Here is a 16,773-nt window from a genome sequence, read left to right as displayed (position 1 = left end):
TGGTTCCTCTGTCAGCAATGCAGGTGGGTTCTCTGCGCTAAACTAATGGCAAAACGAACTTTTTCTGTCTTTATTCTGTATCTTGTAAAAATGTGGAATGAATTACATGTTAAGGGACGTGACTTTCAAACAACATTACGGCGCATTCAAACATCTGGGAGTTTTAGTATTCTGTGATAGCCTCATAACATATAGTTTACTTCCTGCTTCTGAAGTTGACTGTAGCGTTACAAGGTGATCTGGTTTAGCTCTCTGATGTATTCCGATAGCTAAAAGCACAGTTAGTGTTCAGTATAACGTAATGTCCAAAGCAGTAGGGTTACCAAGAATAGTAATTCTACAAAGAAACTCGGGTCAGCTCCTGCGTCAAAAATATTTCAGTTTATAGCCTTGAAAGGCAGAAAAGGCACTATACATCTTGGAGACAAACTTTCCCTGAGGTTGGTGTGAAGTTAAGAGCTGCAGGGCTGAACCGGGCCGATTTCTGATGCAGAGATTTCTTGGGGAGGTGCCCCCTAACCACTGGTTAATTTTTATCCTGGAATACATGTCTGAATTCAGCATCATCCTTTTTTTTTTTTTTTCAGCAAAAAACCTAAGTGTCCTGGGTCAGGTAGGAAGTCTGGTGAAGAGCCACAGAAGAGTTTTAATGAATCAGCATTTTCCAAAGGAAAATGATGTTGCACTGAGAAGTCCTTACCTGGCAGAACCTCAGGCGGTGATGGTTTCTGCGATCTTTCCTGTAAACCCACCCAAGTTGCTCACTGATTCAGAAAGAAGCTGTGCTTTTGCAACCATTTAGGGTATAAAATACTGCTGTTTCTGTTTATTTGTTATTTTAAGTTAGCACAGCCGAATGGTATGAGAAGACTCTTACTTTGTGACTGATTTATTCTCCTGTTGGCCAAGTACAACGAGGATGCATTTGGGCAAAAGCACTTGAACGCGACAACGTCACGTGAGGTGGGGGTTTTCCAGCATTGTCACTGAGAATCCCAGATCCCACCAACATCAGTGAGCACCCAATATAGAAAGCAAGTCCCAAAGGTCTTCAAGTCCGAGGGTGACTTGTCTGTTTTACAGGCCCTGCTGTGCTTCACACTGTCAAAGGAGATGGTAACCACAGTCTGGGCAGGCACGAGCAGAGTGGGAGAGGGAGGAGAGGTGATCTGCACCAGGAGAGCTGTTGACGAGGAAGGCTGAATTGCACAGGGCACGTACTGCAATGAGAAGGAGCACATCTAAGGGATGAACTTTGTAAAACTATTGCAAACTACCCCACGGAGCAAACCGGAGCTGTTCCCCTCACTGCCCTCAGTTGCAGAACGTGCAGGACAGCACGCTGCCGAGAACAGCTTCTGCCTGGTGACACTGCAGACCCCCCTGGACTCTGTCCGTCACTTGGGAGCAGTTGTCTGGAACAGCAGCAGGTCCTCAGGAGCTGAAACCTGACAGACAGCTCCTTTTTTTCCTTAATTTAATTTTTATCAGTGGTGACTGTTTACATTTATGCTGTCAGTCTGAAGGACACCATTCAACAGCCACTGAATAAACGGTCTTGTTACTGGCTTAGGGAAACAATTGCTCCGTCCGACTGCCTTTGGGACCTTCCCAAATCCTTGTCAATTAGTGTCAGCGATGTTACTTGGCTTGTTCCAGCAATTGTCAGAATTGCTATCAGACACCACTGCGAAAGGGTTTCAGCTTTATACCACTGCGCAGGAGAGTTATTAATGTCCCAGCTCTTTAGAAAATGTTAAGCAACAGGAACCTGGATTGAATAGGCTGGTATGGTTTTAGGAGGCTGTTTCTGGGCTAATTGCAGCTCTCACATGTCACTTTTGTTTTCCCTTCACCAGGGTGAATCAACTTGTGATGCCACCAGCCTCTGTGAAAGTTTGAGACGGTGAGTGACCCAAACCAGCAATTGCTCTCAAGTTACCTATCTGCTCCAAAATCCCTGTCAACCCATTTCTTTCCTTGTAAATTGGAAAGAAGTTAACCTTGGACAGCCATGGTCTGCACCTTTGCTACCCTCAACCCAAATTGGAGCAAATCAAGAACAGGGAAACCAGGAGTCAACTCAAGTGTCCTTTGTTGCACTGAGTTGCTTCCAGAAACCTGGTGCTCCCTTCTTTGAGCAGGTAAGACCAGGATGTTCAAGACTATCGACTTGAACACCAGCAGGTGTGATTGTCCAAGGCCAGAACTTAGAACATATCTTGCATTCGTAAAACCTCCTGCTGCATTGCTTTTGGTCCGACAGCTGCTTGCTGTCAAAGACCATTCCTAGCATATCCCAAATTTTCTGCAGAAAAATGTTTTCTGGCAGCACAGGAACTTGCATGTTGTTGCTAGGACTGTCCCCACTGCAACCCTTGATCCAGGGGGAGAGAGCTGAGGCCTCGGCAGCGAGCCAGAGGGAGAGTCCCACTGCTGCTGCCCTTTCTTCTCCCTTGTGTTCATGCTATTCTTATCACTCCCCAACAGTCACAGCATTGCAGCTCAGAGCTGCAACGATTGATAAACACTTCCTAGCATTTTACTCTAGCCAAAATTAATTAAAGCAAGTTTTTGAAGAGGAGATTTCTTTCCCATAAATTAAATGCATTGAAAGAGTAATCATAAAATCAGAACTCAATAGCACACTTAAGAATGGTCTTTTGGGGGAAAAGATTTAATACAATCTCTAGTACAGCAGATGTGTTATTTCCGCAGAGGGGAATATGTTCGGGTATAGGCTAAGGATATAATAGGCCTGCCTGTACCTTGCAGTCTCTGGGTTGGATGTGTACTCACACATTGTCATTTATCAGTAGCTTTTAGACAGAGTTGGTTTTTTTAAAAAAGTCTCAAAAAATCTGGGAGCAAATATTAGGTGGTGTTGCCGAGACTTGCCTTATGAAACACTGACCACTTGGGTCCTGTGCACGCCTCGGTTTTTCACTGTACTTTCTTCTCTTTTGGCCCAGTTTTATACAGGTTGAGAGAAACCAGGCCCTTGTTAAAGGGAATTTTTCTACAACCTAGCAGTCCCTCATTTTTAAGGTCAGGGACAATTTCCTGCATAACATGGAGCACAGAACCCCTCACAGGAAATCCTGCAGTGAGAGACCTGGTTATCCTTTCCACTTAATCTATGAAAGCTGTTGGCCATTTAGATATGCCACAGCATGCACAAGTGCTACATCACCAGTCAATAAGTGTGCTGAGGTTGCTCTTTAAAGCTAGTGTATACCACCAGCATGCCTGGAGAAAGCCAGTGTCTGCTCTACCTTGTTAGCAGCAAGACCGATCGATAGCTGAGCTCTACTGTTGGGGACGTGCATGCTGGACTGACTCCCCGACCTGGGCTCTCCAAAGGACAGCAGTTTTGAAAAGTGACAATTTAGGGCAAGAAGCAGTCTCTGTTTTCTTTAGTGAACTGATGTGAATGCAACAGTCTAGCAAAAATTAACCCTGTTATTCACTGAGCTGTTTCAACCCACATCACAAACAGTTGTACCTACACAACTGACATCATAAACAAGACATGACCAATGCCCTTAAATAATACGGACAGGAGTCTAAACCTGTTACTGGTTCACTTCCTTGGGCAGATTTTGCCTGGATTACAGTGTATTTGTATTTCCAATTCCAAAGGCCTACAGTACATCCCAAAGTGCTGCCTCTGGACTGGTCAAGCTGTGCGAGCCTCCAACGTGCATGGAGGCAAGGGGTCTCTTAGCTGGCCTCCACCACAAAGCTGGGGTGCACGCGTTCACCGTTACCAATCGATTTCTGTGGCTACCCCATGAACCACCTTTTTCTCTTCTTTGTTTGCAGTTGCCAGTGAAGGAAATGACATGCGGACTCCTGCTCCCCCCACCACCACACCAATCTCAAGCTCGAAGCCCTTCCATACTGGAAACCAGTGGATCCTTCAGCTCCACACCACCCTGGAAGGGTTATCCCGCACCAAATCGATCCCACCGCTCCAGCCTGCAGGGTCAGGCACCAGGAGATGAGCAGGGCAGCCTGGAACACAAGTAATTCTTAAGCATAAGGACATTCACAGGTTCCTCTGAGCATCGAAAGCAACTGTCCGCTGGACCCACAATGTGCTACCCAAGTGAGTGACTGTAGATTGTGTATATGGTTTTAGTTGTAGCCAATGAAGTCTGCATTGTTTATAGGGCAACTTACGTCCTATTGAATGCTGCTGTTCTGTCAGCACTCCCACACCCAGAGACTGCACTAGTTGGGGACATATTCTGTACATCACCTTTTCTTTAACACTGAAGGCTCAATTCAGATTATTATTTTTTATTTAACTATGTCATAAGATGCTTTATTTCTGCTGAAGACATTAGATGACAGATATATATACATATATATATATATTTAGATAAACAGTTTTTATTTAAACATTTAAAATCTGGAGCTGCCTGTGCAACCATACCAGACATGAATAACGTCCACAACTTTCCTCATCTCAGTGCCCGGGTATCAGGCCCTGCACGGGCCCCGTAGGAAGATTTCCAGTGGGTGACTACCTGTCACCCAAGGCTGGGCAATGGGTTGGAGGAGAGAGTTTCACTGCACTGGGTATGCTGGTGGTTGTTACAGAAAGGCCCAGAAGAACTTTGGACAGAAACACCTAGGGGCTCTAGAGTTTGGTCAATATACTAAATTCAACCTTGCTTAGGAGGTTCACAGGTTTTTAAAGTACCAAAATCCATCTGGCTGAATAGCTTTACCTAGGGCCTGGTAGTGCAATACTGCTGTGCCAGTGACATCATGCTTTGTTTACATGCATGTCATATTACACGTATTGTCAATGCTAATTCTCCCCGTCGGTATTTTCAAAGCAGGTGGCTGATACTCTGCTGTAGCTGTTTCTTTGGAACAATGCTTAGGTTTAATGCTTGCCCGACCCCGCACACAGTCCCAGACTATTCTTCCTGGGGTGTCAGTTGGTCACTTTTATCTTTATGAAGATGCATTTGAGGTCTTTAATACACAAGGCCAGTGTCTGAACTGTGTTAGTCTCAAACGCAGAAGCGTGTGTCTGTAAAGCAGTCGGAGTGCCATTTCGTGAGAGGCTTGTGTTTCCTGCACCTGGCCTCCACAAGCCAAATTCATGCTAGGTCAGCTTGATGCTGCAACGGTGTGGGGAAGGCAGGCGAGCAGAGTCAGGCTTCCAGAGAAAGGGCATTGGTTCAGTGAACTCCCCGCTCCCTTTTTTCCTGTTTGGATGTCTCCCACAGGTTAGATACTCCCCTCCAGTTTAGCACACACCTCAAGCAGGTGAATGCACCTCACTCTTGTGCTCACATTTAACAAGTGGCTGTGGTTGGGCTGCAGGTAGGACTAAATCAGCAAAGGAAATGCCAAACCGGGACTGGATACGAGTTAAGTCTGGCAGCTGGCTGTCCTGATTGTGGCACAGGTTTGTTCAGAGACACAGGAAAGTACTGTTAGTAAATCTGGGGTTTATCTCCCCTTCACTGCCAAGATGTGCTAGGACCTACAGTACCACACTGTAGTAGAGATGGTCAGTAATTCCAGTTACCAGCGAACTGGTTGATACCCACCACATAGCCGGTCTCTGCTCAGGCAGGTGGGGTCGGAGGGTGACTCCTTTAACACCATGAGCCTTTCCTCCCCCTCAGGCTCCACAGGACTCTTCTGCAAAGGTTGCTCTGTCACCTAAAATACCTTAACAATAGCTTTAAGATTTGGCTAAACAACTAGAGCCAGAAATTTTCCTTGAGTGCCTGGGCATCCTCTCGAGAACAGCAAGCAGGTGCTAGAAATAATAAAGCAAAGCAAATCCAAAACAATGCTTCATTTCCCACCTCGTGCCACTATCTACATTCGTAGGGGAAATACTGCCTCTGTAGTCTAGGAGCCAAACACTTGGCTTTAAAGACACATGAATTTCTGATTCCCGTTAAGAAATTCCTTGTTAAGCTGTTTAAAATGGAACCCAACAATCAGTCATTTCATCTCAGAGACCAAAGAAGATTAGCCACATTTCCTAAATTGCTTTTCTGATAGGCTCTCTCTGTTGTAGCATTTACTGTCAACAAAATGAAGTATTCCTGCTAAAGTTCAGAGATTAGGAATTGTCCTTAAACTTAATTCTCAGGAGTCACAATGAAAAGGGAAGTTGAGTGTTTTGTAATTTCAGTAGCCCTCCTTGTTGGTGACAAGCCCCGGCCCTTGTTAGAGAAGCACAGTGCTGTTACAGGCCAGCTTTATCTTCTGTGCATATGAAGGAAATTGCTGTGGCTTTCTTTTTAACAAAGGAAGAGGGAAGGGAGCAAGCAAGGGAGTGAGAAGCAAGTCCTACCTGCAGCAGTTCCACACCACGGGATCCCTGAATCCCAGCTCCCACATGTTCCAGGCTAAGGGGGGGAAGCCGAAGCAGCAGCTCTAACAGCTCAGAGGAGGTGAACAGAAGGGAAAGGAAACTCAGCCCTTCTAGACGTCTAGACTGAATGCGTATTACTTCTATCCAAGCTGAGCAACAACCCTCATTAAAATGAGTATTTCTGTTTTTATAAAGAAAGGCTGTTCATAGGAAAAGATAATTAATTTTTTATAATGAATCCATGTATTTTAGTATCCATCACACTGAATGAAGCAAGATTCCAGCCCATCACTTAAGTAGTTGTTCAGGTGATCAAGGTTAGCTTTGGGGTTCTAAGCTTCAACACAAAATTAAATAGTCCCAATAAGGACAGAAATACCTTTAAAGCCATTGATCACGTGCACAGAAAATCACTTCGTGTGAATGTCTGAAAACTAGAGTACACAACCAGGAGCTCTTGAAGGCATTTGAAAAGCCTTGGGAAAACGCTACCAAAAGGCAGCGAGCACTACTCACACCCTCTCATCCCAGCACGTACACATCTCCTCAGGACAGGGAGCCATGTGAGGGGAAAGGTGTTGGGGTTCTCAGCGGGTGCTGCTGTGTCTTGCCCCCACTCCCTGGTACCTGCTGCTCACCCTGTTCCTCAGGGCTGCGACCGGTCCTTCCCTGTGCTCTGCCCCTGTTCCCCACCTCTGCCCGAGGGTCTGCCCTCTCCGATGGTTTGCCTCAAGGCGCCGGCTCCTTCCGATCTCCCGGTGTTCTGTGTGGGACCTACACCATTAGATGCAGCCTCGCTGCATTCATCAGGGTCTGTGCAGGGTGTCCAGATTGTCCCTCAGGGCTTTCTTCTGCTCCTCTTCATAAATGGTTGGCTTTTTTTAAGCAGCCATTAACCCCCTCCACAGCTAACACTGCATTTGCACCGACACACGCACTACAGGAGCAATTAGGTGGCTTGTACACAGCAAGAGAAGCAGAGGTAATGGGAACTGCAGAGAGAGGCAAGAAAATGACCCAAAAAAAAGCAGCACGCTGCCACCCAAATAACTACAATGCCTCCTGCTGCCATCGCTCCGAGAGCTAGAATCTGGGTGAACCCAAGGGCCTCTCCCCTTTTACAGACTAGCTGAGAGAGACCCTCAGGGTGACTAAACCCTGTGAATGAATGGCTGTACTCTGGAAAGCAGAGTTCCCCTCTGCACCCTCCGTCCTAATTGTTTGTTTTCTTCTCCATTTGCTTTATTGTTTGGTAAACCAGCACTTACAATCACTTTTACTATGTGATGTACGGGAGTATATAGTATATTTTCTTGTTATACAAGGGAGGCGTATAAAATAGTTTTCTGATTTCTTTCAGAAGCAAATGACTATTTTATTTTTTAAGAGCAATTGATTGTGAATCTCAGAGTATAAAAAAAAAAGATAAATAAGCCAAATATATACCTTTATGTAAATTAAGAAATAAAAGTATTTAAAACATACCTGCTGGCTCCCTTTCCTGTGTCACCTCTTGCTCTGGTTGCACACTCCTGTGGTTGCCGTCTGCAAGGCTGGTCCCTGGGACAAGGCTGCCCTGAGCTCCACCAGCCAGGAGCACTTTGATGTGGATGGCAATGAACCTGCCTGGACACCAGCCTGCCTGGAGCTCCTTTAACAAAAGTAACGCCACGGGCAGGGAAGGTCAGAGGGAGCAGAGGGGGGGTGAGTGACACTCTCCTTTTCTCACCAAGTTGGCTGCCTGGATCCAGCCCGGATAAAAGATCAGTAAGTCAGTGGTGGGCACAGAGGCAGGGTCCTGCTCCATCCCCTTCCAGGCCCCTCAGCTTCACAGGACGGTTGCATCTTCTTGTGGGCAAAAGAAGGAGCGAAGGGGCTGGTCCTGCTGCTTCAGGAGCTCTGCGGCCGCCTGTTCTCCTGCCTTGGCCTGCAGCCACAGCACGGACAAGGGCCCTTTGAGCCTCCCCTTACCAGCCGTGGAAGAGACCTCGCCTACCTTTCCCTCGGTGTTGTTCTCCTTCAGCACAGTGCAAGTGGCCAGGCCAGGCCACTCCTGTGAGCAAAGGATTTGTCGCTTAAACAATCAACCCTGATCGCCTTTCGGCAGCTCATCTCGGGGCTTTCAGCTTAATCATACTGTGTAAATGACTTGAATAAGCATAATTTTATAAATTCTGATGTTCCAGCAGCTAAGCTTTGAAGCTCAGCAGCTTTAGCTTCCATCAACCAACAACTGCGAACATGACTGTACCGCTCACGTGGTTTTTGTACACAGACACACGTCTGACAAACACACAACAGCCTCACCGCTTGGACTTGCACAGGCTGACTGCCCTGACCATCTCCACCACACGCTGCCGCCAGAGCTGTGCCTCACTTTGCAAAGCCCGAGCTTGTCCAAGCTGATGCCATTCCCACTGCAGGTGTCCTGGTGCGGCTGCTGGCGCATGTCCCATGCCTGCACAAAGAGCTCCTGGCCGCACGGGCACTTTGCTCGCTCCTGAGCAACCACTGCAACCATCTCCTGTTGGCCTGGCAAAAATCTCTGTATAAGTCATAGTACATGACTTCAAAAATAAAACTTTAAAGTTTTAACATTTTAAAATAAGCTCAGAAGGACACAATGTTTACCTCGCTAGCCGTCGATTTACCCCTTTCTGTGACTATGCGCAATGAGCAACAGATGCAAGGCAAGTCAGCAGGAAATCCCCACGGCCAGGCTCTCCCCTACCAACAGCCGCACTGTGACCGTGTCTGCTGGGTGCGGGGGCAGCGGTTCCCCGTGGGTGGCCAGCCCAGGACACCCCACACAGCACGGCCAGTCCCTCAGGAGAGTCACTGCCCCAACCGACCCAGCACCAAACAACAGCAGCGTCCTGCCACCCCCAGCGCATGCTGCTGACCAGCGAACTGGGCTGGTTTCTTGTGTCTCACAGCACAAAGGTGAACACCACAAGGTGGTTTGAGCCAATTCCTGTAAACTTAGGGCTTCTGATTTTACAGAATTAATTCTTTAAGAGAAAGCAGAGAAATGTTGCCATTGAGCCCTGCTTCCACTAAGATTTGGGGAGGACAGGTTCTCCTTTGGCTGAGAAAGGGAGAAAAATAAAACCACAACTCAGCATTCTGCATGCTGGCCTCACAGTGAAGTGTTGCTGAAGACAAGATGACCAAACGTGTGTCTCTCCTGTCATTTAGGTGTCTCCCAGGTATGTCTTGAACCTGTCCCAGGCCATATTTTACCTAAGTCTGGAAATAAGCTTGGGACTGATGTCTTGGCAGCACGAGCAACTGGGAAAACTCTCTGGTTCTGCTGTCCCACCCTTCAACAGAAAAGCTGTTGCAGCGTCTTTTCTCTGGAAGAGACCTGGCTGCTGCCGAGTTGGTCACAGCTACTGTACTTGCCCCAGCATTTGTGCTACCAAGTGTATTGGCCACACGTGGCACAGCAGCACCAGTGCTCTGCACCGCTGTGGGACACTTCCCACCTCCCAGGGACACATTGCCAGCACTAAAACCCTGGGCTTCTCCTGTATCACCCCCGATCCTGCTGCTGCAGGGTGGCTAATTCCCCATCAATCCCGTTAGGAGGTGGCTGAGCCACCATCTGCCTCAAGCCCTGCAGGGCCTCCTGCCACGGCAAAGGTTTGAAAGCCACGGACGGCTCTCATCTGCAACGATGAGGCTCAGAGGGAGGACAGAGACTGGAACACAGGTAGATTTTTTAATCCCCTTTGCAGAGAAGCACACTGGACTGCCCAGCTTCACTTGCCTGCCACATCCAGCCTCAGACACCCCCCCCACCCCCCCACCCCCCCAACTCAGATGAGCCAGCCTTGTCCCAGCCCTTCTGCCCAAACCCTCCACGAGCCCTTCAGTGCTGCCTCTTCTGCCAGTCACAGACAGTGGAGAGAGTCTTAAAGCACCTTGGGCCCGGTCATGACCTGTCAGAACAGTGAACAGCCTTCCCAGAAGCAGCGGGCACCAGACTGGGAAAGGCCGTTACAGCCCGGCTCCCCACGGGGCTCCACCCGCCTGGGACAAAGGGTGGTGTCCAGCAGTGCCCCCCCCCGCCCAAGGAGCCCTCCCTCCAGCTCAGCACCCCAGCGCCTGCGGCTGCTTTCTTGCATTCAGAATAACCCTCGAGCTCTTATCGCTGCCAAAGAGCTTCTGAGCCCGGGACAGCTGAAAAGAAAAGGCTTCATTAAAATCAAAGCGTTCTCTATTCCCCAAAGCCCTAAAGGTCCAGCAACAGACAGGACATGAAGTCAAGCAAAATGAAACCTTTGCGGTTGTTAAAATGCTTATTTGTGCTGGTGAAACACGATTTGACTTGGATTAGTGATTGCTTTCTATAAACTGCACGAAAGCCAGGTAATTTAATTGGCAAGAGGGCTGTTACCGACGCCCAACTCGCATCGTGACTCGCAGCTTTCCTGTCCCTTTTCCCCTTGACCACTCTGCAAGCGCTGGAGGCTGATCTCATGCACGAGCACGGCAGCCGCCACGCTGGCGAGACAGAGTTCAACGACAACCTCTCCAGCTTGGCAGCCGGCACTGCCCCGGTGCCATCTCTCTGTCAGGAACACCGGCTGGCACGGCTTCAGCCTCGTGCTCTGCCCTTCCCTGCTCTGTCCCAAAAGGGCAGCGACAAACTGATCCGCACGAGCTCCTAACCTCTGTGAGCCCGGCAGATACCCTGGAGCAGCTCGGCTCCATGGCTGCGGCTCACACTCACACGGACGAGGACTCCCCCAGCAGCGGTGGCCACGGCCGGAGCGCGGTGGCTCTGGGGTGCTGGGCAGACGAGCTCTGCAGACGGGAGAAGGTTCCCCCTTTGCTGCCTGGAGCGAGCTCCCTCCTCCAGCTCACCCCAGGGAGCTGTTCAGTCAAAACCTGCCAGTCAAACCAGTCAGCAAGCTGGAACGAGTAGACACAGCAAGTGGCACCTTTCCGTAGCAAAAGCACCGGCCGTGCCATGAGAGCGCTGTGAAAGGCCCTTTCCGGAACACTGTTACGTTGACCAGGGCCTTCTGCTCTCCCACAGCTTGGCTGCGATTGCACCTCTGGGCCTGCAAGCGAGGGAGAGCTCAGCGGGTCCCTAAAACAGCTCCGCGTGCTCTCCGGGCAGAAAGCACACCAGCTGAGGGGGGACACTCCTAGACAAGGCTTCACCCCAAAAGCCTCAGGGGGCAGAGGCCCCTGTTGTGAGGCCACAGTACCTGCTCTGCCCACCACCCGCCGGGAGCAGGCTCACGTTCCCACAGAGGAGTGACGTGGCATCACCCAAACTGGGGAGCCTGGTGCGGCCCTGGCCCTGCTCCAGGCTGCTCAAGGCCCTCTTGACTTGAGCACCAGGCTCAGCTCCCACAACGCAATCAAGCTGCTGCCCTGCTGCACGTCTGAAGAGACAGACGCTGCCTTCCCTCTCCCAACACCCCCGCGTACCCGTGTGCTCGCCTCGCGTCCCACCCACCCCACCTGCACGCTGTTCCTCCCCTAGTTCTGCAGGGACAGTGGTACGAAGTCCCAGGATGTCCGACTTACAGGCACGGAAAGAAGGGAAGAAATCGTTAGCGTAGACAGCGTTCAGATTTGAAACCCCTGCTCCTCTTCAGAGCATCTCTGGATCATTAAACACGCATGGCCCTGACCTGCTGGCCTCTCGTATGCTGCATTTGCATAATATATGAAAAGTCATCACTCAGGAGACAGCTGGAGGGGCTTAGCTGGGATTGAGGTTTTAACAAGGCAATGAACCAGCTTTCAGCATTAAATGGCAGAGGCAGGGCAGCATCCCCAGTGCCAAGAGTCCCTTCTGAAGCAGAGGTGCCCTTTTTCTTGGAGACAAGATTGGAAATAATAATTGCCAGTACCTCCTGGCTGGGAACAAAGACTTGCAGCTCTTCCGCAGGGTGCGGCAGCAGCCATTCCAGTCAAGACCCTACAACAACCTTCAGATTAATAACTGGCTTGGGAGAAACGGTCGAGCAGGACGAGTCCAGCCCTCAACTGCTCAGACAAGCGCGGGAGCGCTACTCAGAGATGCAGACACCAGCCACCTCAGGGAAGGTCCGATCTGCATTAACCTGGTCACATACCTGCAGCGTAAGCCTCCATCCTGCTTGAGGACCAGCAGCTTCCTGCAAACCCTGCTGAGGCTGGAGGCCAACTGTTGGCGAGCGTGGGCGAAAGGAGAGCTTCCCTTCACACGCTGAGGGACCTCGGCAACTTTGCAGAGCCCCCCTTCAACTCCTGCCCCAATTTGTGCCACTACCTGAAGGGCGCTTGACTTGCAGAGTCCAGCACCAGTCCAAATCCAGGAAGGGCAAGGGCTGCATCCTCCAAAGCAAGGACGAAGTGCTGCTCAGTCCTGTCACCCTTGGGTGCCAGAGGAAGCCAGCTGCGAAGGCAGAAAGCGAAAGGCAGGGAAAGGAAAGGACGGACGTTCTCTGCTGAACCCTGCCAGCAGGAGGGCACAGGAACTCCAGCCCTCACCTGCTGCTACCGGGAGCCAGCACGCTCCTTGGGATGCGCAGCAGAGCTTCCACGCTCATGGCTGTGACGTGGGAACGAGAAGAGGGCTGCACCTACCCCGGGGTCTGCAAGTGAACGTGTCTGCAGAGCTGCCAGCAGCTGTCTCCCAGGGAGTTTTATGACTTTTGAGAAAAGAATCATTGCAAAGGCAGATAAATAGCCATGGGCAAACACAGCCCTTTGCAGCTCTTCTCTCACTCCCTCCAAAAGCAACATGACATTTCCAGTGCCCTTATCTATGTCTGGTGGTACAGGCCCACCTGCGGGATGAGAGCTGAAAGCAGAGCAGGAACAGCCCTGCACCAGCCCCTCACTGCCGGCAGCCGCCTGCTTCTGCCAGGAGCCAGCACCGAGCTGTGCAGGAGGAAGGAGAGCGCCTGGGCCCTCGTGGGGACTGTCCTCCTCTGCTGGGAGAGGAGTCAGGGCCAGCCACCACCCCACACCTTCTGGCCTCCAGGAGCAAGGTGGTCACCTGGCAGGGGTGAGGAAAGGAAGGAGGAGGCTTTAGAGGCAACTACACCACGAGTAGGGTTTCAAACGCTTTGAGACTCAGCTCTCAACAAGAACCAGGTACCCAGCACCTCGGAGAACCTGGTCCTGGCGCTCTCCAAAGGGGCGACGGCATTCTGGCAGTCCGGAGCCTGGGGATAAATAAGCAGACGCAATTCCAAGCAATCACCTTCCCAGATCGCTGCAAGCCTGCTGGTTACGGGTGCCTTGTACGGCTGCACAGAGCCTGCTGGCCTGGCAGACTACCAAACCAATCAACCATTTCAATCGTTTCACCGTTTTATTGATGTCCCTTGTGCTATGACAGGGGCCATCGCCCCTCCTGCACCCAGCAGCAAAAAGGCAAGAAAGCCAGATCATGGTAGTTACTGATGATATCTGAGTGGCCAAACTGGATATTACTGACCCCAGAATACGCGTGTGCAAGCCCATTTAACTCCAGGCATTCAAGAGAGTGTCAGCATCTCCCAGGCTGGAAAATCTGTGAGTACTGCTGGGCCTGGGCAGGACAGAAACGTGCCCTTAGGGGTTACTGCTGAACCTCCCGCAGGGCTCAACCACACGACTCTCAGTGCCAGCACATCTACCGCAGCTCCCCAAGACATCCACACAAGCCTCTCGCCTCTGCTGTGGGAAATCGTGGAGACAAGGGCTGTGCTCCCAAGCACAGGCTGTTTGGCACTGGCAGGGCAGAGAGAGTGAGCACGTACCCAAGCCCGCATGGTATGTGCCCTCCTGAAGCTCCCTGTGCTCTAAGCTGAACCCTCCACACAAGTCAGACCCGCAGCTTTAGAGCTGAGCATCATGGAAAGTTTATTTAAAGTCATGGAGGACATAAAAACTATAGTTATAAAAGATATTAAAACAGTCCTCTGAGCCAAGATAGCTATGCCAGGCCTGGGTGAGTCCATGGAGTTTACTCCTGCAGCGCTGGAGTTGTTTTCCCTTTTCTTTTCTTCTTGGCTTTGCCCTGCTTCTGCTGGGTCTCGTGGCTGACAATCCCTTTGGTTTTCTTTGCAGCTGGAACCTGCTCAGCTTCATTGCCTGCACCACCTTTTCTTTTTCTGTTTATATTCTTCTTCTTTTTCTTCTTGTCAGCCACAGCATCTCCTCCGTTAACAGCTTCCTCCCCACTCCCCGCCACTGCCACTCCCTTCTCCCTGACCCCTCGGTTCTGATTCTTGTGTTTGCCGCTACCGGGTACGAAGCCTTTCTTCTGCTTGGGGGTTTCTGCTCCCAGGGGCTGCTCCTCTGGGCCTGCTGGTTCTTCATCTTCACTAGCTCCTGGTGCTACCCCATTCTCCTGGACACCTTTCTTGCGATTCTTGCGTTTCTTGGTCTCTGGCAGGAAGCCTTTCTTCTTCCGCTTAAATGGCTCTGCTTCCTGTGCAGGCTTATTGGCTGTCTTCTCTTTCTTGGGCTTCCTGCAGAGAGAACACGAAAAATCAAGAGCAACTTAGTTTACAGCCAGGGAGCGGTGTGATCCATGCTACAGGCAGTCCACGAACAGGCAGATGCACAGAAGAGGTGCAGGAAGCACAGGCTTGCTGCAAGGATGAGCATCGTCCCTGGTGTGCTCCTCAGTCTGCACAGGGACTGCTTAAATGAACAACGGGAGCCAGACCCGGACTTAAGGTGGCACACAGAGGAAGAATCTCCCATTCCACAGACCAGCTAACGCTGTACTTTACACCTTCCCCAGCTCACCTGCCCGTGGCCCCGTGCAAGGCTACTGAGACACTGCCTGTCTGCCCAAGGTGACAGCCCCAGCAAGGCCTTCGCTGCGCTAACAATCCCAAGAGATCTTCCAGCAAGAACCCCCACCAGAGCGTTCCAGTCTCACCTAGGCACCCATGTGTGCGTGCAAGACAGCCACCACTGCTGCGACTCTCCGACACAGTCTGTCGGCAGCTTTGCCTCCACCCAGCCTACGCTGCTCTGCACCAGCTCAGTCCCCAGAGAAGAGTCCTGAAAAGGGACCAGGCTCCAATTCCACGGCCTGCTTTTCAGCGTGACCAGCTGCCTCTCCTCAGGGTGGACAAACGCTATCCTGACAACCTGATGTTAGCGCTTGCCTCTCAGCACCTCCACCAGGGTCCTGTGCACAAACCACACCTGCCACAGCCTTGTCCCAACTCACCCGCACAAAAATCTCTGCGTGTCACAGCAAGACGGCACCGACAGCGATGGCGGGCTGCACCCCTGAACCCCAATCCCCTCCTCAGACAGCAGGCACAAGCTTAGTGTTTCTTACCGCAGCAATCCCCTCCCAGCTGCAGCCTCCACTGCCTCCTAAGGCAGGACACGTCCTTGTGCCAGCCCGGGCACTACGATGCCAGGGGACCTGCGTGAGGCTGGGCAAGGGTCTGGGGCCGTGCCATAGGGCTGGGTGAGGCCACTGTGCCCCACGAGCCTGTTCCAGGCGTTAGAAAGGGCCACAACAACAGCTCCAGCTGCCTTGTATGATTCTTGCCTGCCTGCGAGCCCTCTGCTAGCGAGCCACATGCAAGCATTTTGCCTCTTGCTGGGCTGAGATGCCACAGATCAGGGCACCCACACGTTGGGACCGCAGCTCCCGTGAGCCATGAGCGGAGCACCCAGCACTCCCTAATGCTGTGTGTCTCACTAAATACTGCCAGCAGGAAGGGGAAACAAAAGTTCTGATTGCAAGCTCTTGATAGAAAGGAGGAAGAGATCCTACTTTTTTTTTCGCCCTGGAGCAAAAGTCAAATCCGGCTGCCATTTAACACAGGAGCACTAAAGCATAAATGCTGAACATTCCCCAGCTTTCAGAGCTGCAAGGCAACTGCTCCAAGCATCAGGCTGGGGATCCAGACGCTAAGGAGCCCAAAAATCACTGAAGAGGACTGAAGGCCCTGCCATGTACTCTCTGGTATCCAGTCACTTCCCAGGACAGCCACTCATTCCTTCCGGGCTCACGTTTGCAGAATCAATCCATAGGGATGTGGACTAGTGACTCAGCCTAGCCTAGAAATTTCTCTGCAACTTTGGCAATGGCTGTTAAACCAGGCCACCACTCGGGACGGCTGAAAGCAGGCACTCCATCCTTGGGTGATCGGCCGTCTTACCTCTACTGGCAAGACAGGTCAGGTATCAGATATGCGTTACAACCCTTTCCCATCCAGGACCAATCCTAAGCCAGTAAGCACCTGGAACGAACCTAGCACTGTTCCAAACAAGCAAAACAGTAAGTGTTTCAACCTCACCAGCCCAGGAACTCCATTTAACTCAAAACTCTACCCTGAGCTCAGTGCCTTGACTTCCTTTCTCTTCCTACTTCCCCACATCAATGAAGACGAGTAGGACAGGCGGTCAGTCTCCCAGGCAAGCCAAGAAGCCAGAGCGCC

The 16,773-nt window shown here is 51.0% G+C and overlaps 2 protein-coding genes across 3 annotated transcripts in view; one reads left to right on the top strand and one right to left on the bottom strand.

Annotated features, from left to right (window-relative positions):
* Positions 1–7,789, top strand: part of LOC129215153 (sphingosine-1-phosphate transporter SPNS2-like) — a 139,613-nt gene extending 131,824 nt beyond the window's left edge. For both annotated transcript variants that reach the window (XR_008579920.1, XM_054847822.1), the window contains 2 exons: positions 1,860–1,906; positions 3,826–7,789. Coding sequence is in view for 1 of the 2 variants with exons in the window: in XM_054847822.1 (XP_054703797.1) it covers positions 1,860–1,902 (43 nt within the window). In the remaining variant the exon portion in view is untranslated. The remainder of the gene's footprint in view (positions 1–1,859; positions 1,907–3,825) is intronic.
* Positions 7,790–14,193: 6,404 nt separating this feature from the next.
* Positions 14,194–16,773, bottom strand: part of MYBBP1A (MYB binding protein 1a) — a 62,171-nt gene continuing 59,591 nt past the window's right edge. The window contains exon 27 of the mRNA XM_054847743.1: positions 14,194–14,829. Within this exon, the coding sequence (XP_054703718.1) occupies positions 14,322–14,829 (508 nt within the window). The 3' untranslated portion in view covers positions 14,194–14,321. The remainder of the gene's footprint in view (positions 14,830–16,773) is intronic.

This window comes from Grus americana, chromosome 19, assembly GCF_028858705.1.
Source record: "Grus americana isolate bGruAme1 chromosome 19, bGruAme1.mat, whole genome shotgun sequence".
Taxonomy (NCBI): Eukaryota; Metazoa; Chordata; class Aves; order Gruiformes; family Gruidae; genus Grus; species Grus americana.
The sequence above is the reverse complement of the archived record's forward strand: the minus strand, read 5'-3'. Positions and strand labels throughout refer to the sequence as shown.